The 24,121-nt window shown below is 36.5% G+C and overlaps 1 protein-coding gene across 1 annotated transcript in view; it reads right to left on the bottom strand.

Annotated features, from left to right (window-relative positions):
* Positions 1–23,822, bottom strand: part of ATR (ATR checkpoint kinase) — a 126,846-nt gene extending 103,024 nt beyond the window's left edge. The window contains exons 1-12 of the mRNA XM_074191158.1: positions 23,710–23,822; positions 15,774–15,865; positions 14,034–14,183; positions 10,282–11,159; positions 8,596–8,789; positions 7,960–8,151; positions 4,774–4,982; positions 2,346–2,498; positions 1,949–2,147; positions 1,459–1,721; positions 235–425; positions 46–146 (exon numbers count right to left, since the gene is read on the bottom strand). Coding sequence (XP_074047259.1) covers positions 46–146; positions 235–425; positions 1,459–1,721; positions 1,949–2,147; positions 2,346–2,498; positions 4,774–4,982; positions 7,960–8,151; positions 8,596–8,789; positions 10,282–11,159; positions 14,034–14,183; positions 15,774–15,865; positions 23,710–23,768 — 2,681 coding nt within the window. The 5' untranslated portion in view covers positions 23,769–23,822. The remainder of the gene's footprint in view (positions 1–45; positions 147–234; positions 426–1,458; positions 1,722–1,948; positions 2,148–2,345; positions 2,499–4,773; positions 4,983–7,959; positions 8,152–8,595; positions 8,790–10,281; positions 11,160–14,033; positions 14,184–15,773; positions 15,866–23,709) is intronic.
* Between the last annotated feature and the right edge of the window lie 299 nt (positions 23,823–24,121).

The following is a 24,121-nucleotide window of genomic DNA, read 5'->3' as shown; positions in this document are numbered from 1 at the left end:
ATTTAGAGGGAATAAGTAATAATGCAAATATGGAGTCAAATATACCTTCCAATATCCCCTGTTGTTAGAATCAAAGTATCCTTCAATTCATTATTTCTTGATATTTGAGCATGTGTATATGCCTCTCTCATTCTCATGACAAAAAGCTGTTAACAAAAAAATCCAATAATTGATTAAAAATGTTTTTAGAACAAGATTTATAATAATGACAATGATTAGAAATTAAAAGTCAACCTCTTTTATAAATCCATCTTCAGAGTCTAAGGATTCCAATATATATCTGATGCTTCCACTAAAAGCCATCCTCACATCTTTGTCGGGATCTTCCATTAAATTTAATAAGGTGCCAAGAACTATTTTTACATCTGCTTCATCTTCCCGAAAATTTAGGTGCTTACAAAGATGAGGCAGATTACCTATGAACGCTAAAGGGTAAAACATATATATCATCTAATTAACATATTTTAAAATATATAAGGAAACATTTCAATGAACAAAATACTTTACAATAAAACTTTTAAGCTGTCATCTAATGATATCAAGAATGACAAAAATCTTTATAATATTCCACATTTATACTGGAATAAGAATCTCTCAATAAGTTCATCATTTCCACTATTTTTCACTTGATTAGTCCAGAGTTCAATGACTCAGTCAAAAAATAAGCTACAATAAATGTTGAACAAAGTCATTCAAGTATCTTCTAAAGAACTTAAAAATCTCACGTGAATATTTTATAGCATCCCTAAGACAATACTATTTCTAAGGTTTTAAAATTTATCTCTTTTGATGTTGTAAGAGAATAGAATAGTAAGAAAGACCTGAATTCAAATCTAGTCTCAGACTGGTAGCACTGGGCAGGTCACAAACTTTTTCAGCTTCACTTTTTCATTTGTCAAAGGGGATAATAACACCATGTACTTCATCAGTTTATGAGGAAAAAAGATTATCAATGTAAACCTTAAAGTCACACTAGCTATTATGTTGCTGTCGTAAGATTTCATTTAGTAAATCCTTCCTATAGGCCAGCCAAAAGGGAATAACTGATATTTACTAACAAACTGTGACCATGGGATTTTTTTTAGTTTAATTCAAATAATCTGTGGACAAGTCTGATCTTCATTTTCCTCTTTTATAAAATAAGGAACTTCACTATCTAATTTATTGGGTTACTACGACAAATATATTCCTATATTATATTTTACATTTTACAATGTGAGATTATTATATTGTGAGCCTATTAGAAAATACTAGTTAAAATACTGTTTAGAAAATAGAAAATAGTTAAAATGATGATGAATTTAATAAGTATAATGGTCTGAAAAGCAGTTTTTTAGTTCTGTGAAATGTATTTTTAAAACCTTTGCTAAAATTCTTATTCATTTACTTTGGTGCAATTTTTTTACAAGCCCTAAAGCCCCAAGATGATTGCAAACTAGCCAATAAAACAATACTTACCCAATTTTACTGGACTAGGCACTTTTTTTTTCAGCAAGAGAAGGACTGGCTTGCAAACAGAAGCTTTTAGTAGAGAAAATGATTGTTTACAATCAGAAGCAACTGTGAGGTTCTTACAGAAGACACCAACATTTCCATCCTCAGAAACAGGTTCTGTTAAAGGACTTTTCCACTCAAATGAGCCACAAAGAGTACAAATTAGTTGTCCAAGTACAGTGGCAAATTCTTTCTTGACGGTACCCAGATCATCTTTGACTTTATCTCTGTATTTAGGGGGGGAAAAAGGTTATCTTTCTGGATATTTACTTAGGTAGCCTTGTTAGAAATATTAACATGATCATTTGCGTTAAGACATCGATCAGGAGCAAGTTATAGCAAAAAATGCATAGATTTTCAAACTAAAAATGCTATCTCCTCTGAATTACCATCAGCAAACACATATTGAGTACTTTAAAATGTCAATTAAAGAATCTAAACAAATAATACATACATGAGAATCTTGGGAATTCTTTTGTAAGAATTTTTACTCCGTTGATGCAACAAGATAGAGAATCCTCTAACACAACTAGCACGAATTATTTCATGGGGGCTTTGCATTGCCCCATAATATACTGTTGTTCTCCATTCAAGATATATATTTTTCGGGAACAAAGTCAAAAGGTATAAACACTGTGACTGTGCCTGGGGTGCTGAAAAGAAGAAGTTTATTTAATAGTGTTATCTTGTATCACTAATTGGAAATATTTATTGCAAAGTTAATAAACATTAGGCATATGTTTATCTAATAGAATTAAAGGTAATATTCTAAAATTAAAGTATAATATAAACTATAATAGAAAATTGCTATTAGGGACAATGAAACAGCCACAATTGTATTTTACACTTACAGAAACTATCTGAAATACTTTGGCTCAGAGACAGAAGATCAGTGCCAAAAGTGGTCAACTTTAAAGAGGGATCATCAGGATAGCTACAAATCCATGGAAGTGATAACATTCCACACAAATCCTCCAGAATCTTTTCTTCAAATGGAGTTTTTACTAAAAAACAAGTAACAATAGGTAATTAATTGAATTTCAATCTTTACTATATCTCTAAAGTTTTTAAAAATAAAATAAATGTATGTATTATATAACAACATATATTGCTTTTATATAAATGAATTTTAGCTTATTAATATAGGTGTCAGAAAAGTCTGATGTCTAGTTTTAGAATGGAGATAACTCTAGTTTGTCAAAGACTAAGATAGCAAATTATTACAGATGTTACAGCAAGCTAGAAAGCTTCAAAGTCTGTGCCTTCTGAAAGGCATGCATGCCATTAAAGAATATTTGAGCTAAGTCCAAGAGACCGAAGAATTTTCAGACACAGCAACTTTTTTTTGGATTTTTGTAAGGCAACAGGATTAAGTGATTTGCCCAAGGTTAAGTGTCTGAGGCCAAATCTTAACTCAGATCTTTCTGACTCCAGGGCCAGTGCTCTAACCACTGTGCCACCTAGCTGCCTTGACACATCGACTTTTATTTTATTTTTTTTAGGTTTTTTTTTTGCAAGGCAAATGGGGTTAAGTGGCTTGCCCAAGGCCACACAGCTAGGTCATTATTAAGTGTCTGAGGCCGGATTTGAACTCAGGGACTCCTGACTCCAGGGCCAGTGCTCCATCCACTGCGCCACCTAGCCGCCCCGACACATCAACTTTTAAAAGAAAACCTATGCAAACCAATGAAATCATTTGAATTAAAAGAATATATTTTATAAAAAATATACATTGTAAGAAAAGTTAAATCAAAATATTTCACTAAAAAGAATTCAGGGCTACAAAAACAATATAGCAGGATATAGCAGAATAAGCAAATTAGAAAACCTAAGAAACACATTTGTACATTCTAAAAATATGTACACTGTAAATGACTTAGCTACTTTCAGCAATTTAATGACTTAAGTCAGTTATGAAGGAATTATAACAAAAAAATGTTATCCACCTTCAGGGAAATAAATGATGGTGTCTGAATGCAGATTAAAGCATTCTCTCTCTCTCTCTCTCTCTCTCTCTCTCTCTCTCTCTCTCTCTCGTGTGTGTGTGTGTGTGTGTGTGTGTGTGTGTGTGTGTGTGTGTGTATGCATGCTTCTCCAACTACATACAATGGTGGTTTTTACCAATCATTTTGTTTTTTGCTAGGTTTTGAGTTTTACAATTCTTCTCCCTCCTCCCCAACAGAAAGCAATTCAATATTGGTTCTACATTTGTAACCAGGCTAAACATAGACTGAAATTGAGCATGTTGTGAGAAAAGAATCAGATTCAAAAGGAAGAAAGAAAACTTTTAAAAATTTTAGATAATGAGCTTTGGTCTTTATTTAAACTTCAGTTTCTTCTCTGGATATGGATAACAAATCCCTTGAAATTGTTTTTGATTGTTGCACTACTAAATGAACAAGTCCATCAAGGTTGATCATCATCCCATATTGTTGTAAGGCATATAATGTTCTTCTGGCTCTGCTCCTCTCACCCAACATCAGTTCATGCAAGTCTGGCTTGTCTGAAATCCCATCCCTCTTGCTTTCTAATAGAATAATAGTGTTCCATAACATACATATGCCATAATTTGTTCAACCATTCCCCAGTTGATGGGCATCCCCTTGATTTGCAATTCTTTAGCACCACAAACAGGGCTCCTATGAATATTTTTGTACAAGTGATGCTTTTATCCTTCATCTCTTCAGGGTGTAGACCCAGTAGTGGTATTGCTGGATCAAAGACTATGCATATTTTTATTGCCCTCTGGGCATAATTCCAAATTACTCTCCAGAAAGGCTGGATCAGTTCATAGCTCCACCAACAATGTATCTGTATCCCAGATTTCCCACATCACTTGCACCACTGATCATTATCTTTTCTAGTCATATTGGCCAATCTAAGAGGGGTTGAGATGGTGCCTCAGAGAAAGTATACTTTTTTAAAGATTTTTTTCCTGATTTTTGGGGGGTCATATTTCACAACATGACTAATATAGAAATATATTTTGTATGTCAATACATGTATAACCTATATAAAACTGCTTGCCTTCTCAATGGTGAAAGGGAAGGAGGCAAACATGAAGAGAATTAGGAACTTAAAATTTTAAAAAAAGAATGTTAAAAATTGTTTTTACATGTAATTGGGAAAAATAAACTTAAATCATTTAAAAAATTTTTAAATTAAAAATAAAGATGTGAATTTAAACTTTAGAAACTAGTAACTCAACCAAAAAAGCCAATTATATAGTGATTTCACTTTTAAAGGTTTTCCAGTTTCTTGATTATTTCTACAACTTACCTTGCATATAAAACAAAGCATCAAATATTTTCAGCAGTCGATCAATCACTGGTTCCAGATTAGGCTTCTGAACAGATTCTAATAAGCATCTACATATCTTAAGCATTCTTGTGATAAGATCCTGAGACAGCCAGGTTATTTGTACATTCATTGTTAAGTCTGAAGATATCATTTTATTTTTATGGGGAATGACTTTATAATTAAGGCTGCTGTAAATGAAAAAAAAAAATCAGAACAAAACCTTGATAGTATTCCAAAGTCAAAAGCAATTATGAATACCTAAAAAATTCAAAATTATTCTATGTACCTTTCTCATTCTAACAAAAAATGAAAGGTACAATTAAATATGCAAATGTATTAGTTTTGTTGAATAGAATCATTTTTTTTTTTAGGTTTTTGCAAGGCAAACGGGGTTAAGTAGCTTGCCCAAGGCCACACAGCTAGGTAATTATTAAGTGTCTGAGACTGGATTTGAACCCAGGTACTCCTGACTCCAAGGCCGGTGCTGTATCCACTACACCACCTAGCCACCCCGAATAGAATCATTTTTAACTTGAGATTTCTGTTTTTGCTTATGAAGGTATGTTAATCTGTTTTAATTAGCAGCAGTTTCACATTCAAGATGAATGTAGAGCAAATGTAGAGCGTGTGAGGGGAGAAAAGTGTAAGAAGGCATAAAACGGGAAATAAGACTGAGTTATTATGTGGACAGATGTGAGTGGCTTTCAGTGTGGTATTTACTATTGAATAGCCTATCCCTTCTACTATGGGCTCTGAAATACATGTCCCATAATAAATTTTCTTTCATTCATACTAAACTTGCTCCTTTCCAACTCTCCCAATTCTGGCTGACAACATTGCATCCGTGGTCTTTTCCAGGAATGGATAATACACTTTCCACTCACATATGCTCAATACTAAGTAGTGACAGTCACCACACTCCATACTCCCCATTGCCACTTCCAGATTCTCCCTCTACTATCTTCTCTCCAAGAACTCAGACCCTGGCTCAGTTTCTATCTGCCACAATTTATATAAGGAGACTTCAATATACATGATAAGGAGATAAAAATGCACAAATACCCTAACTTACCAATTCTTCAGTCTACTCAATTCCGCTACAGTTCGGTGGTGCTAATCACTCCAACTGTTCTACATTTATGTTCATCAACTCTGAACTTCTTTAGCTGCTCATAATCCTTCATCATTACATCTTTTCCTATGGCTTATGATTCCTATCTCTGTTTGAGTTCTTTTTTCTCCATTATCTTCATTCCTTCCACCCTCAGTTCATCTTCAGGTCACCAATCTCACACACTGGGCATACTCTCCTCCTTTTCCTATCTCAACCCCTGGTGAACCATAATATGGTGAACCATATTATCTCTCCACTATGCTTCGCTCTGAATTTGTCCTGTGTCTTGACAAACCTTCAACCCTAGATTATTTTCAGTAGATTTCCTCCTTCACTCCTATTCATGTATTGTTGAAAAGAGTAGGACAACATCAGGAAACCTTGATTATCTTCAGTCAGACACTTCTAATTGCTTATTAAAGATCTCAACTTTACTGTACCATAAACTTAAGTCCAAAATGACCTTGTTTTCTTTCCCCCAAGCCGTATTTTTTCCAAAGCTTTTTATTACTGTTAAAGATATTTGGCATCCCCCAGCACCCCGAGTCTCCGCCCCCCCCAGTTGTCATCTTTGATTTCTTACATTTTTTTCACCCAATATCCAATCTGTTGTCAGGTTTTGAAGATGTTACCCTCTCAACATTTCTTGGATATGGCCTCTTCTCTCTCTCTCTCTTGACACTATCATCAGCCTAATGCAGCCTCTCACCAGTTCATAGCTGAACTACTGAAAAAGTATTCTGGAGCCTGCCTCAAGTCTGAATCTACTCTAGTCCATCCTCCTTCCTAAAGGAGAGATCTAATGCTGTCAACTCCCCTATTCAATAAATGACAGTGGCTAATCTCTTGCCTCCATAATCAATATAAAATTCTCAGTTACCTTTTAAAGCCTTTTAGAACCTGGCCTTTTCTCTTTTCTCATCTTCTTATATCTTACTCTCCAACAAAACATGTACTCTACAATTCAGTGATTCTGGGCCAAGACTCCATGGTTTTCCTCCCTACCTAGAATTCTCTCCCTCCTTACCTCCAATTACTAGTTTTCTTTAAGTCTCAGTTAAAATCGCACTTTTTAACCAGGTCTTTCTCAGTCCTCTTTAATGTTAGTGCCTTCCCTATGGGATTACCTCCAGTTTATCTTGTATGTATGTTGAGACACAGTTCTTATTTAAAGAAGGTCATTCCACTTAGTTAAGCAATCACTGGAAGCCTTGAAGAGCACAGTTACAGTAGAGTGGGGTTTTTTGTGTGTGTCCTTCATTTTCTTTTCTTTTTTTTTCTTTCTTTCTTTTTTGGGTTTTTGCAAGGCAAATGGGGTTAGGTGGCTTGCCCAACACCACACAGCTAGGTAATTATTAAGTGTCTGAGACCGGATTTGAACACAGGTACTCCTGACTCCAGGGCCGGTGCTTTATCCACTACGCCACCTAGCCGCCCACTGTCCTTCATTTTCAAAGAAAACCATGGCATCAGAGAGGTGTTACCATGACAAGCACATAAATTGGATTTGAGTGAGGGAGGCTGCGCTAAATCCCCAGTCTCAATTTCTCCTCCAGAGCCATCTGAGTCCAGTGGCTAGATATAAATCAGGGTGACTGGAGATGGTCCTGGATATGAGTCAGAGTGAAGTCACTTGTCCAAGGTCACCCAGTAAGAATCTAGTGTCTGAGGCAGATTCAAACTTCTGTCCTACTGACTACAAGGCCAGTGCTCTATCCTGCACCACCCGGCTACCCATTAGAGTAATGTGGTTAGAAGCCAAAATGTAAGCTTCTCACAATATAATGAGAAACTCTGCTACTAACTAGCTGTGAAACCTTAGGCAAATCATTTACCATCTCTGAGAATCACTTTTCTCATCTGCAAAAAGATACAGCTAACTTAGATAGTTTTTAAAGTACCTTTCAGCTCTAAAATTCACCTATATATAATCAGGCCAAGGGGGCTTTGTACACTACAGATAATCTCAATGAAATGAGCAAATTAGGCCTTCTAATAAAATCTCTTAAAGTCAAATTTATCAATTATAGATCAGTCTGAATTGCTTTTACCAGTCTGAGGTTTGCTGAGAACAGTGAACAGTACACAGAGCAGTCAACTTCAAAATGACAACAACTCCTTCTAATGTCTGAATAATGGAGTTCTCCAAACTATTTTCCTCAAGGAGATGGAGAAGAGATTCAACTTTCTTGATCAGTGCATTCCATAACATGTTCTTTTCATTCATATCCACATGCCTAATTCTGTAATTAATAATAATTATTTCAGGTAATTCATTCAGGTAGAAACAGTTAAAAAAAATTAAATATAAAAATACAGAATGTTTAATACTAAAATATATGCTAAACTAGGTTTACAGCAAAAATTAATGTTTGATCTAACATCTGTTTTAATGTTTCTTACATGAAATAATTCCATAAATTACTAGTCTCTAAAGTAACCTCATGGCTTTAAGAAATTTGAAAAGAAAAATTAAATAGAGACTAGGAAAACCTGTTCAATCACTGTAAATAACTGTAAACAAATGAATCAATTTCAATTTTGCAGTAAGCATGAATACAAAAGCATTCTTTTAAGTTTAGGCAAAATAAATTGGATATATTTAAATCTTAGGAAAAGCAAATATTTAACAAAGTGCTAATGAGGCTCTACTAACATAGTAAACACAAACAGAATTACAGCCTTACTCTTTTGTCTGTTCTGCTGAGTTAGAGAAATGATTTGATGATAAACTTAGCCGCTGCCTTTTTCGTGGTACTTCTTCACTACAGCTGCTCCATTCATCATTAAAAGGAATATCTTGGTGTGTTTCACATTGAAATTGCTCAAATATTTCCAAACTTTCAAGCTTTAATGCTGCATAAAGTGAGCCCAACAAGTACTTGGGGAAAAAAAAGATAAGAAAGACAATTAGCAGTTTAACATGAATGTACATATATAACCTATATCAGATTGCTTGTTCTCTGGGGGAAGGGGTGGGAAAGGGGAACAAGGAGAAAATTCTACAAAAATGAATTCTGAAAACTATCTCTACATGTAATTGTTAAAATAAAATACTATTAAGATTTTTTAAAAAGTCTATTATTGGATCAAAAATATAAAAGGGAGGGGGAAAGACAAAAAAGACCTTAGAAATATTCAATGTCAATAAAGTTAACACATTTTCAAAGATCTTAGTCTTTTATTCATCTATCAATATATTCATGACAGTTATTTTTGTGAAATTTTTGTTAAAGCTATATTTTCTCTCAACCATGCCTTTGCTCTTCCTCAAAATGTCAGAAAGATAAAAATCTAACAGAATTACACAATTACTTCATCAGGGAAAACCCAGTTGGGTTTTTAAACAAAATTACCCACAGAGAAAAAAAAAGATTTTGCTCAACTTTCAAAGCCAAGACACAGTTGTTTGCCACGATTTGTAAGCTATGCTTGTCTAAGAAATACTTTATAAAATTCTATTTTAGTAGATATACTTTATAGATATATTTTATAGAAATACTTTAAAAAATTCTATTCTATTTCCATGAACATTGAATGCAAACTGAAGCATAATTTTCTCTATTTTTTTTACTTTGTTTTGTAATATGGCTAATACAGAAATACGTATCATCCATCTATCTATCTATCTATCTATCTATCTATCTATCTATCTATCTATCTATATGTAATTTATACTATAATGGTTGCCTTCTCAGTGAGTGGGGAAAGAGTAGAAAGGAGGCAAAGAATATGGAACTCAAAATTTAAAAAACAAAAGAATTTCAAAATTAAATGATGAATGAATAAATGGGGAAAAAATACTTTATTTAACTATTCATTTATTTATTGTTGGTACCATATCATTTTAGTTACTTTCTACTGGGAATTCCAATCTTTTTTCTTATTTTTTAAAATTTTATTTAAGTGACTTGCCCAAGATCCCATAGCTAAACAATTATTAGGTTTCTGAGACCAGATTTGAACTCAGGTCCTCCTGACTCTAGGGCTGGTGCTCTATCCACTGGGCCACCTAGCTGGCCCAATTCCAATCTTCTAAGAGGCCAAAATCTATGAAACTGATGACCAAATGCATACAAACTAATTTTTATAAATCAATCTAGGGAAACAAAAGGGTCAGTGCATTTTAATTACCTTAGTGAACTAATTCTCCTGAAATCACAGTAAAAATAGATTATGTAAACAGATAAACAGCAGTGAGGTAGGTTGCACCAAAGAAAGTTAATATTTAGTCATGGCACTGCATTTGAGATATTTCTGAAAAATAAACTTCTCTCACTAACCCATATACTTATATATGCATGATCAAAGTACACATAGCAAATGACAAACATACAAATGCCAAAGTACAAGAAGCATTCAAAATTACCCACCTCTCCTTCTACCTGAGCTCCAAGTGTATCCACAAAAATTCTACAAATGTTGCTCACATGGGTCTTCCTGATCTGTAAGGCAGACTCATATCCCGCTGGCACAAATCTAAGGAAATATTCCAGCAGGTGGCATAAGGCAGATTTCAGCGATTCAGATTTAAGTCTCACAAGGACACCTGCTTCAAACAGGAGCCAGAGTCTCTCCAGCAACATACTCAAATAAACAGGTTCCATATTTTTATGAGCCTCTGCTTCAAAGGGGAACATCAACTTCATTAATTGTGATAAGGGTTCTTCATAAAGTTTTAGTTGATCTGCATCCATTTCAACAACATTTTTTATTAATTCAAAAAATGAGTTGAAAAAAGTGTTTGCTGATTGTTCTGGAAGTCCCCCAAGTTCAAAGAGCTTCGTCAAAAGACAAATTGCTAATGTTTTAATGTTAGGACTGCCATATTTTAGCAAAGAACAGCCTATTCCCCAAAGTAAAAGTTCCTGTCTTCTAAAAAACACAATGGCAATAATGTCATTGAGAATTGTTAATAATACAACTTCAATAAACTCCACATTCTGCATATTCAATAACTGTAGAGGAGCAGATTGTAAATAATCCATGTGTTTATCCAGATTACTTAAAAATCTGTTCACTACCACTGGCCATTCCATGGTTTGTCCCATTTCATTTCTTTTGTGAAGATAAATCAGATCTTCAAAAAGATGTAATAATTCTCTTGTTAGCACCCCAAAAATTGTTGAACACTTGCTTTTATAAAGAAACAACAAAGAGCAGATGACTTCACAAATGTTCTTGTGCAAAAGATAACAGGATGGAGTCGCAGCAATTCGAAAAAGTCTTGTCATAATCCAGTGACTGAATTCTTTGAGATTAAAAAAAAAGTATTAAAAACTTAAACACATTATACATAAGTCATAACTACAAATTTTTCTGCTAAATCTTTATTAAATGGAAATGAATAAATAATAGTTTATTAAAAAGAATCTACATTTCCTATGACCAGTTAGGGATATAATAAATCAAATCAGAAAACAGTAAAGTAAAAGAAATTATAACCATACTTAAATCATAAAAGACTAATGCATATTAATTCTAGTTCAAGTATGAACTTCTCTATTAAAACCCTAACTGTTCTCTCAGATTCCAGTTCCTATCTGCTATAATCTTTCTTAAACACTCTTCTGTTCAAAAAACTCCCATTGCCTAATGAAAAACATTACAATCCTAGTTTGACGTTCAAGCTTGATATTCAAGTTGTCCTGGGAAAAGGAGACATACCTAGAATAGAGAGTAGCTTGAACAAGGCTATGGATAGGAAAAACATCTACATTTAGGAAGAACAAATAATATAGTTTTGTTTTATCATAAATACAGGAAGGGAAATAATGTAAGAGATAGAAGTCATGTTAAATTTCAACTAAAGAATTTCTACTTTGTTCACTGAATGACAGTACTAATGGTTTTTGGGTATAGTGACAAAATAAGACCTATGCATCAGGAAGTACAATTAGTAAGGAAAACTCTCTCAAAATTGACTCAGAAAGAGCTTACTGCAACACTTATCTTTACTTGAATTAATCTTTGTCTGAAAAGTGAGCTCAGTGACAGGTAGCTCTGCAGGTACAGTGTTCCAAAAACCTTAGCCCCGTTTTAAACATTAATAGATGCTAGACTTGAAAACTGCTATATCCCCCATAAATCTTCCTATCTCTAAGTTGACTTCCCTATTTTGTTCAACTAGAACTTACACATGGCACTTTCTCCTTACCTTTCACCATCCTGTTCATCCTTTTCTAGATGTTTTCTAATTTGTCAGTATCCTTCTTAAAATGTAGCACCCAGAAGAGAGCCAATATTTCTGTTTGATATATGTTTTGTTGCTACTAGATTATGTCCATGTTACTCATATAATGAATAGATTGTGTTCTAAAGGTTCAAATGCCAGTCAATTGTTTGAAAATTGTCCTTAATCCTATATGGCCAAGTCATAGTAGGTCTGTTTTTCTGATTTCTCAAGTCCATCTGCTTAAATCTATCCCAATTGTCATAACTCTAGTTCAGGCTCTCTTTTCTTTTATATCAGATGGTTGCATAAGTTTAACAGGTAGATTACTAGCACTATCTATGAAAGTTATCTGGTATATATTTAATAAAAGGTAAATGTGATAGGGTTTTGTAGTATTCATTCAGACTATTAAATTGCCTTTTGAACTTATGTCAAAATTCCACTAAGTAATTATTTATCAAAAATGTGATATATTTCAGGAGGCAGGAGAGATTCCATGAAAAATATGGGTACTAATGGGGAAAAAAAAAGTAAAGGAAAGAGGTTCAGCAGTTCCAGATCTTAAACTATATTATAAGGTAATAATTATTAAAACTACCTGGTAGCGGCTAAGAAATAGAAAGGCAGCTCAGTGGAACAAATCTACAGCAGCAAATGAATATAGCTACCCAGTATCTGACAAGTGCAAAGGCAAGTTTTGGCGACATCATTATCTGGTAAAAATTGTAGGGAAATTGGGCGGCTAGGTGGCGTAGTGCATAAAGCACCGGCCTTGGAGTCAGGAGTACCTGGGTTCAAATCTGGTCTCAGACACTTAATAATTACCTAGCTGTGTGGCCTTGGGCAAGCCACTTAACCCCATTTGCCTTGCAAAGACCTAAAAAAAAAAATTGTAGGGAAAGCTAGAAAGCAAACTGGCAAAAACTAGGTATTGACCCATATCTTACACCATTTACCAAGATAAGGTCAAAATGGATACATGATTAGCTATAAAGATATTACAAGAAAATTGCAACAACATGGAACATCTTACCTATTACACTTATGGACAGGTGAATAATTTATGAACAAACAAGATAGTGTTGAGAGGTATAAAATGGATAATTTTAATTACATTAAATTAAAAAGGGTTTGTATGAATGAAAGAAATGTAGCCTAGATCAGAAGGAAAGCAGAAAACTGGGGGAAACTTTTAAGATCAGTTTTTCAAATAAAGGTTCCATATCACAAATATATAAAGAACTTTGTCAAATCTATAAGAATGTAAGTCATTTTTCCAATAGATAAATAGGCAAAGTATATGAATAGACAGTTTTCCAATGATGAAACCAAAATAATTTATAATCATGAAAAATATGCTCTAAATCATTAATGATTAGAAAAATGTAAATTAAAACAACCTTGAAATATTATTTTACACCTATCAGATTGGTTAAAATGATAGAAGAGGAAAGTGATAAATGGTGTAGGGGATGTGGAAAAATTGGAAAACTGGGACCTTAATTCATTGTTGGTGTATCTGCAAGCTGATCCAATTATTTGGAGTTTGGGAGTGAAATTATACCCAAAGGATTATTAAACTGTCCATACCCTTTGACTTAGCAGTTAGTTCTGTTTATCAAGTTGATTAGTGAAAATGGAAAAGAATCTATATATTCTAAAATATTTATAGCAGCTCTCTTTGGCAAACTGGAAAATGTGGGGACATCCATCAATTGAACAATGATTCATCAAATTGTTGTATATGTTCATGATGGAATATTACTTTGCAACAGGAAATAATGAACTCAATGACTTTCAAAAAGCATGTAGTAACCTCCATGAAATAATGAAGAGTGAATTGAATAGAAGAGAACAACGTATACAGTAAGAACAACTTTGGAAAAAAAAAAAGAACAACTTTGAGCTACCAAGTCTCACTAATAGTTTCACCAAAGTCATTAGACTCACCAAGACAACTATTTTCAGCTTCCTTTTGTTGGTGGCTTCCACAGACATTTACAAACATAAGGGGGAAAGATTTCATGATGTGCTGGATAAAATCAAGTAACATTACAGAACTTGGCTGAGAGTCAGTTTTCTTCACAAGTTCGAGAGCAACTAAAAACAAAATATTAAATTTCAAATTTAATTCCAAAAACAAATTTTAAACCATGAATTTAATGTGAGTTTTAAAATCTACTTTAATACATCTGATAAAATGTTTAGTTTCCAACTGATTAAAATTTCATGACATTTCAAAAAGCATTATAATAAATTGTTAGACATTAGACGCTGCAAAAACTGAGAATAAACAACAGAGGTCTTGCCTTAGAATATGGGCAGTTTCATAGAAAGTTTAAATTTCAGGAAGGGACACTCGGGACAGGGTGTTTGAGAGAGAGAAAGCTTGGGATCTGTTCTAGGAAGCAGGACTATGGTCTTCCCATTTTCTATGGGTGAAAGTTCTGATTCTCTCTCAAGGAGCCTGACAATGCCCTGGCCTAGATCTCTTGCTAAGCCAGAAACTAAAGGAAGAGCTAAATGACTTAGCCATGTGTCCAATACAATAGAAATCCTGAACCCAGGAGGTTTAAGCAGCAGATCAACACAGCTGGCAGACATGAGGAACCAAAAGACATTAGGGTTCCCCAGGGCCAAACACATAAATTTCTCCAGTGTAGACTGGGAGGTAAGTTAGGTTATTACAAATTCAGAACAAAGAAGCAATAAATCTAATGGAGCTAACATGAAAAAAATAAGGAGCTACCTACCTCTTAGGAGATGACCTAAGATAGTCTGTAGGGAACCTCAATTCAGCCATCCTCCAAAAGGGAAGGATATCTGATGTAAGTATATAAGAGTTATCTACGCCCTTAGACAATACTCTTTGACCTGACGGGGGCTCCTACTTACACTGGAGTCAAAGAACACATCATCATAGGAAAAAAAGTAACATCTCATCATATACTCTTGTTTTTGAAATGTTTTATTAATTTGAATTTTACAACTTTTCCCCCTAATCTTGCTTCCCTACCCCCTTCCCCACAGAAGGTAATCTGTTTATCTTTATATTGTTTCCATGGTATGCATTGATCTAAACTGAATGTGATGAGAGAGAAATCATATCCTTAAGGAAGAAACATGAAGTTCATCATATACTCTTGTACCACTCTAACAATCTTTTACTTGAACCCCTAGACTCATGTCATTCATCAAGCCAACTCTAAATCTTACAGGAATCATATCTTTAAGTCTATTTCTCATCCCAACTCCATGACTGAGTCCGTACTTGCTCAGTCTCTCGATCATGATATGTTTTATATGCCAGTTCATGTGCCCTAAGCTTCTGAACAAAGTCATAATATAAAACTTTTTTACAATGTTATTCAAGTAAATGCCTTTATTCTAATATAATCTGGTCCTCTGACAAACCCTGAAAAGTAAACACTTGGGTGGAGGGCCTGTAGCACATAGTAGCAGCCTAATAAATGATTCTGACTGAGCAGTCCCAACCAGTAAGAGTTGGACATAGGGATACTTACTTAATATCTACAGAACATTTAAAAGCGTTACATATACTACTTAATTTAAAATAAATTGGTAAGATAAGTTATATGAATATTAAGTTTTAAAACATAAAAATGAGATAATTTATTTTATATATTCAGAGAAACTAATCTAGAAAAATGAAAAAATCATGTAGCTTACCAACATTTACATCTGTAAGTATGCGGTCAATAAACTGACAAAGAATTTGTCTTGGCTTCTGCACAACTGTGTTATAGTCCTCTGGTCTGGTACTGAAATAAAGAAAAGGCTTATTAGATATTGGAGAGCATTATAACATATTTCAAAATAAAGTTCTACACATGTAGTATGTTTAATTTTATTTACCTTATTCTCTTCAAATGCATATCCTTCTCAGAACTTGAGTTCTACATTTCAAATGTATCGCCTCCATTTTCCCAAACTCTGAAATTCCTCTCTGATCATAATTTTGTTTTTCTATCTCTCCTTCTAATTTGAAACTTTTAAGCCTCAGTAATGTTTTGTTAATTTTGAACTTCATTATGACTACTTAAACCTGTCTAGTAATCATTTTTAATTTCAAGAAATAAAATGACAATATAAACTTTTGTTTTTCTGTCATTTGCTCCCTCCTTCTCCCCCCTCCCCACTCCTGTTATTTATAACAAACATGTATAGTTAAGCAAAATAAGCTAACAAATTAACCCTGTCTGGGAATGAATGAATAGGTGTCATTTTTTAAAATGATTTTCAGGTGAGAGTAAGCATCAAATACCATTCTGAGATACGATAAAAAAAAAAAAGTAACAGCAAGTATTTAAGCCCTCTAACTTTCCTCCTCCCATGCAAAACTATTTATCTTAGCTGAGGAGGCTGGGCTTATGAGTTCAATTCTAATGTGAGTTTATTTGATTCTCTCTTCTCCATGAACACATCCTGTCTTACCAATTAAATATTATCCATAGGAATAGGATATAGGATTAGTATAAATACATTTCCACTACTAGAAGAGGAACTGTCTTCTGGTATGAAAAAACAATATTCAAGGTGTCCCATCTTGTACTTATTTTGTATTTGTATTAATTTCACTAAGACTTCTGAGATACATGTATACACGAACTTTTGGGGAGAGTCAGATTTATGATTTCATATTTCCAAGATAGGAAATTCATCTGTAACTTCTGGCTTTAAAAGAGTTACCTGGACTACCAAAAGGTTAAGTGACTTGCCCATACTGTCCAACAGCTAAGCGTGGGTTTGAATCCAGGTCTTCTGTCCCAATATCTACTATGTCCCACTACCTCTCTCGAGTAATAAACAGTATATAATGTAGATGTCAACAGCTATTCTTTTCTTTTTAAGTTTTTGCAAGGCAACGGGGTTAAGTGGCTTGCCCAAGGCCACACAACACAGGCCAGCTTTGAACTCAGGCACTCGTGACTCTAGGGTAGGTGGTGCTCTATCCACTGCACCATCTAGCTGCCCCAGCTATTCTTTTTCAAGATAATTTCTGGGGCTTCACACAGTTTTACATCTATGATCCCAGGATTCAACAAAATTGCTTGCTAACCAAAGTAGTACAGCACTTAGTTTCCAAGCTTAAAAATTATAAATTCCATAGTGATTATGATTTAATAAATTAATGTTCAAAAAAAGGGATCGAGGAGTTCATAAATGTTACTAAATTTTAATACATCTTGGCATCATTATTATTTTTAATAGAGCAGTCATTGCAAGTCCTGAAAATTATCAGATGACTAGAGATAAAAAAGGAGAACAAAGAATTCACTGCCCATCTCTAAACCTCTATCTCTTCATATGTTAACAATATGGCACATAATATGGTGCAGTGGATAGAATACTATCCTGGAGTCAAGAAAACCTTAGTTCAAATCTGTCTCTAAATATTAGCTATGTGACACTGAATGAGTCATTTAAACTGTCTGCCTCAGTTTCCTCATTCATAAGATAGGGATAATAATAGCACTTATCTTTCTTCAGTGTTGTGAGGATAAAATGAAATCATTTTTAAATAAAGCACTCTATGGGGCGGCTAGGTGGCACAGTGGATAAAGCACCGGCCCTGGAGTCAGGAGTACCTGAGTTCAAATCCAGCCTCAGACACTTAATAATTACCTAGCTGTGTGGCCTTGGGCAAGCCATTTAACCCCATTTGCCTTGCAAAAACCAAAAATAAATAAATAAATAAATAAAGCACTCTACATATCTTAAAGCATTATATAAATTATAGCTATCACTGTTTTTGTTATTATTGAGGCTATTGCTAATAATAAAGACTAAATGTTTTTGCAAACTAACAATTCTATATTCAGAAATCAAGTAACTTGTGATAAATTCCACACAAAAGTACTCTGGAAAAAATACTATAGGTATATGAAGGATGAATTTTTTATCATGAGGGGTGAAATTTTAAATAATTATTACCATAATTATGAATTATTATACATATTTTAAGACAGATTCATTTTTAATCTTTTTTGTGTCATGGGTTCTTTTAGAAATCTATGAATCCTGTGGACTCCTCAAAATAATGTTTCCAGAAAGTCTAAAATTGGGGCAGCTAGGTGGTACAGTGGATAGATCACTGAGTCAGAAGGACCTGAGTTCAAATGTGACCTTAGACACTTAATAATTATCTAGCTGTGTGACCTTGGGCAAGTCACTTAACCACATTACCTTGCAAAAAAACCCCCCAAACTCCCAAAAATACAAAAACCAAAATAAGTAAAATGCATAAAATAAAATACATAGTATTTACAAAGCAAACCAAAGATTCGAGTAAAAATAAAGATTATATATGTGTATATATATGCACACATATACACACATGTATATATATGCATACATATATACACAGATAGATATTTGTGTATTTGCAGCAAAATTCAGAACTGGGCTTTAAAATCCCTACTCTAGAGATATGGGGATTAGTCAGACATGATTTGAAAAGCTTACATTCTAAAATATAAACATCAGTTATAGATCAGAAAAGATCATTTTTGATAGCTTTTTTAGTCTACTGATTCTGAATAAGTGTAGGAATAGCTAGGTATTTTGACAACATATCTCAAATATTTCCTGTTTAATTGTAAATTTAGTAGAAACTCAAATTATAGCTCTTATGAAAACCAAACCTTTCACTAAAAAGCAGTCACTGTCAACCAAAGAAAGTTTGAACTTGACAGTTAGCTCTGGCTTCTACTCTGCATTCCTGGTTTGAATGAATAAATATTTTACTAAAGAAAATACATTATCCTCTATTTTGCCAGTGCACCCTAAGGACTGAGGGGGGTGGTTTTCCAATTAACTTGCAGCTGAAACCTCCTAGATGGGTGGTCTCCCCCAATTAGAGTTTTTCTTGTTATTTGTTGCCCATGCACACTGCTTTCCACATGGTTTACCTCCGGACTCCAAAGCCGGTGTCTATCCACTGTGCCACCTAGCTGCCCCTGTACACTTGTTTTGAAGTTTAGCTCAGTGTAAGTAGTAGTAGGACAAGTGGGCAAGAGATTCAAGGGTTAAGTTGAATTTAAGTTGAAATTAAACATAGGATTAAAACATTGAAGGAAGTAGCAGAGTACAGTTAGGTGGTGCAGTGGCCAGAGCACTGGCCCTGGAGTCAAGAGGACCTGAGTTCAAATCCAACCTCAGACACCTGATAATCACCTAGCTTCGTGACCTTGGGCAAGTCATCTAACCCCATTGTCTTGGAAAAAAATACAAAGAAAGAAAGAAAAACAGTGAAAGAAGGAGAGCCAAGTTAAGGCAAATCTTTCTTTTCCTCCTACAACTTCTCAGACTTTCCCCTTTTCTCTCAGCTGAAGATCCTGTCTCCTTATTGAGGCAAACATTCTATGTAAGGATTCTCTTCTTCCAATATCTTTGTCTCAAAACCCTTTGACATTATCTCCTCTCTCCTTTCCCCCAGTTTGTAATATAAAGGTGGTCTTTCTCCTGGCCAAGGTCAATGTGTATGCTTGATCCCATGGTTCTTCCCCAAAATGGTTTCTCCAACAGACTGCATCCTCAATTACTTCCAAACTTTCCTTATCAACTGGTTCCTTCCCTCCTGCCTTCAAATATGCCAATCTTTCTCATCTTAAAAACAAAACCAAAGGAAACCACAAACCAGGACAGCTAGGTGATGCAGTGGATAGAGGATTTGAACTCAGGACCTGAGTTCAAATTTGACCTCCATACACTTGATACTTGCTAGCTATGTGAACCTGGTCAAGACACTTAACCCCACTTGCCTTGCAAAAAACAAAAACACAAAATCCTACTAACTCTTCAACTATTACCTATATTTTTCTCCTTGAAAAAGTTATTTTTACTTCCTCTGTCTCACTCACTCCTCAATTCTTTGTAATGTGGCTTTTAATCTCATTATCACTAAGCTACTAGTTGCCAAGTTTGATGCTCTTTTTTTTTAAATTCTAATTCCAGATGGCAAGAGGAGTAACATTTCAGAGCCTGGAGCAGGTCTATCCAAAATGCAGTGCCGCAATTTTATGTGGCCACTGGTAGATTTACCAAATGAAGCTGAGCTACCAAAGAGCTCCCATTAAAATGGCAAATCAAAATACACTGCCTATTGTTTCAATAAAACCTTTTAAAAGTAAGGTTGGACAGCCCTGGCCTGAAGGATGCCTCACCTTCCTGAATTCAAATCTGGCCTCAGACTACTAGCTGTGTGACCCTGGTCAAATCACTTAACCCTGTTTGCCTCAGTTTCTTCATCTGTGAGACAAGCTGAAGAAGGAAACAGCAAGTCACTCTAGTATCTTTGCCAGGAAAATCCCTGAAAGGATCATAGAGGCAGACACACCTGAAACAACCAAACAAACCTTCTTGACTTAACCATTGCATTTGATGCTGTTGATCACCTTTTTCTCTCTGGGATACTGTGTGTTTTTCCAAGACTCACTGCAGTGTTTCTCTAGTGCAATTCTTTTTTGGCAATGTACTGAAGTCATCTCATTCTCATCATGAGACTCTCAGTTGCTTTTGGTTGACATTCAATTTGATTTCTCTCCAGATGATAACCTGGAAGCCTTAGAACATCACTGGAAAAAATATCTCTACTAAAAAAATGGGGCTTTATTTCAGGGAGATTCTTGGTGTTTTGAAAAGGCTAGGACCTGGCCCTGTAATTTCATTGTTATAGATATTTCTGGGATTAAGAAACTCTCTCTCCATCAATGCAAGTCAATATTTTCCGTGTAATTTAGAGTCTTAGAGGAGCTGCCTAGAGGACTAAACAGTTAAAGGATTTATCCAGGGTTTCAGGATTAATATGAGTCAAAAATAAACTGCAACCCAGGTCTTTCTAGCTCCTAGACCAGAAAAATGCCTACTCACCTATGCTGTGTCTTGTCATGTACACCACTGTATAATTTCTTAAAAGCAATCTAATCTAACCTGTTTCCCCTCTTCAATTCTGGGTCCAATTCATTATTCACAGGCAGTGTCTAAGGTATCTTAAATAGTAATAATACTAGCTGATGTGCACTGTTTAAGAGTTTACAATGTTTTACATACTTTATATTCTTTGACCCCTGCAATAATCCTGTGAGGGTGGTACTACCAGCTTTATTATCTCCATTTTATAGATGAAGAACTAGGTTCTGAGGGTTTAAGTAACTTTGTAATAAGTGTTTGAGACTGAATTCTAAACCAGATCTTTGGGGTTACTAATTTATATAAACATTTAAGGTTTGCAGAGCATAAATACACATAATATCAAATTATATTGTATATCTATTTATATTGTTTCATATGGATTTATTTCTAACATGGTATTCTAGTAAATGTTTAACAACTAGCTTGGGGGAAGGGGAGAGAATGAAGGATACACTTTTGAAGTTTAGTCTTCATTATTAACATTCTCTCCATCACTTTCTCAACTATAGACAGAACAAAAAATATAAATCATGCCCTGATTTTTAGCATTTGCTGATTTCTGGGGTGTAAATGCACACAATGAAAATTCAATGGCAGGATCTGAGAGGTCTAAGTTGGCTCCAACACACACACACACACACACACACACACACACACACACACACATACTCTCTCTCTCTCTCTCTCTCTCTCTCTCTCTCTCTCTCTCTCATAGAAATAGACATCAACATAGAAAGTAATAGAAAAATGAATTTTTTTTTTGGTTTTGCAAGGCAATGGGGTTAAGTAAGTTGCTGAAGGTCACACAGTCAGGTAATTATTGAGTGTCTGAGGCTGGATTTGAACTCAGGTCCTCCTGAATCCAAGGCCAATGCTCTATGCACTGTGCCACAAAGCTGCCCCCAAAAATGGATACACTGAAAACAGATATGGTTGGACAAAGATATAGACAGATATAAATAAAGTTAGACAGAAATAGATATGGAAGGACAGACAGAGAAAGGCATGTACAGATAGACATGGAAAGACAGATACAGACTGGCAGGTAGACTAGGCATACATACATACATGGAGATAGACATAGAAAGATAGACACATGTGGATGGATAGACAGATATAGACACAGAAATGGATAGACAAAGTCCTAGAGATGGAGTGACAGAATTGGACATAAACACATACATAAAGATAGAGATAGATAAAAACATATAGGTATAGGAATGGATAGCTAGACACTGACAGACACAGACCTACAAATGGATTGGCACAGTGGACAGAGCACTGGCCTAGAGTCAGGAGGACCTGAGTTCAAATCTGACCTCAGACACTTAATAATTACCTAGCTGTGTGGTCTTGGGCAAGCCACTTAACTCCACTGCCTTGCAAAAAAACTAAAAAGAAAAAAGAAAGAAATGGATTGGCAGACATAGTTAGATACAGCCATACATGAAGATAGAGATGAACAGACAAAAACATAGACATAGATGGAGGGATGGATAAATAATGTTGCCCTTCATTTTTGAAGAAGACCCTGACACTGGGGAGATGATGGCATGACAAGCGCATGAACCGGATTTGAGTGAGGGGGAGCTGTGCTAAGTCACCAGCCTCACTTTCTCCCCCAGTCCTCTGGGCCCACGGGTCAGATATGAATCAGGACGACTGGAAATGCCCTGATGTGACACAAGCAGGGTTAAGTGATTTGCCCAAGGTCACACAGCCAGTAAGTGGCAAGATATAGGGATAGATAGACGGATACTGACTGACACGGACATAGTTAGATAGGGCTGTGGATACACTAAGACACTGACACACACAGAGATGGACAGATCCAAATGCATAGATTAGACATCCAGACAGACAGAAATGGACTGCAGAGATAAATACAGCAATAGATACACAGATATACAGAGAAAAGTGTATAGACCTAGATATAGGGATGGATAGGCAGATGTAGACACAGAAAAGGATTGAAAGACAGACTCAGACCCAGAAATGGATTGACAGCATGGAGATGAAGAGATAAAAATATGTACATATTAATTAATAATTATATCCTATGATTAATATATTATATAGCAATTAATAATAACACACATAGAGGGATGGACAGGCGCACACAGACACAGAAATGGGCTGACACTCAGGCCTAGGGACGGACTGGCAGATAGACTCGGCCAGCGGCTGCAGACAGGCCCGGGCGCTGCTGCCCCCCGAGACAGGGCAGGGCAGCCACAAGCGCACGGAGCGGGCATCAGACAGACAGACAGACGCGGCCCGGGGCGGGCATCAGACAGACGCGGCCCGGAGCGGCCACAGACAGACAGACGGACAGACGCGGCCCGGGGCGGGCATCCAGACAGACAGACAGACGCGGCCCGGGGCGGGCATCAGACAGACGGACAGACGCGGCCCGGAGCGGCCACAGACAGACAGACGGACAGACGCGGCGGGCGGCCACACACAGACAGACAGACAGACGCGGCCGCAGCGGCCACACACAGACGGACAGACGCGGCCGCAGCGGCCACACACAGACGGACAGACGCGGCCGCAGGGCCACACACAGGCCCGGCACACGCGGGGAGGCGTGCGGGCCCACGTGCCGGCGCCCCGCTTCCCGGAGGAGGCAGCCTGGCAGCGCGGGCGCGGGGGGCGGGGCGGCGGGCGCGGGGGGGGTTCTTCGACCTACCTGCCCAGCTCCCGGAGCGCCGGGATCATGGAGGCCATCTCCAAGCCCTGTTCCGCCATGCTGGGCTGCGGGGGCTCCGCGTGCCCTCCGCTCCCTCGGGCGGGAACGGGACGCCGGGCCGACGGCGCCTCGCGGGTCTCAAACCTCCCGGAAACGCCTCCCTGACGTAAGTGCGCACGCGCGCACGCGAGCGCATGCGCTCCCGCACCTCTCGCGCCCGGGCTTGGCCCCCCGCTGGGCGGCGCGGGGCTGGCACCGGAGGGGGCGCGCCGGGAGAGGGCAGACGAGCGGCCCACGGGGTTTTGTCGAGCCCCGTGGACCCCAGTCGGTCGCGCACCGTCCGCCCGCTCGTGTTCCCGCCAGCCGGGAGGCCAGGCTGTGCTCCCTGCAGCTTTTGGGAAGCCTCCCGTGG

Source organism: Macrotis lagotis, chromosome 6 (assembly GCF_037893015.1).
Source record: "Macrotis lagotis isolate mMagLag1 chromosome 6, bilby.v1.9.chrom.fasta, whole genome shotgun sequence".
NCBI lineage: Eukaryota > Metazoa > Chordata > Mammalia > Peramelemorphia > Peramelidae > Macrotis > Macrotis lagotis.
The sequence above is the reverse complement of the archived record's forward strand: the minus strand, read 5'-3'. Positions and strand labels throughout refer to the sequence as shown.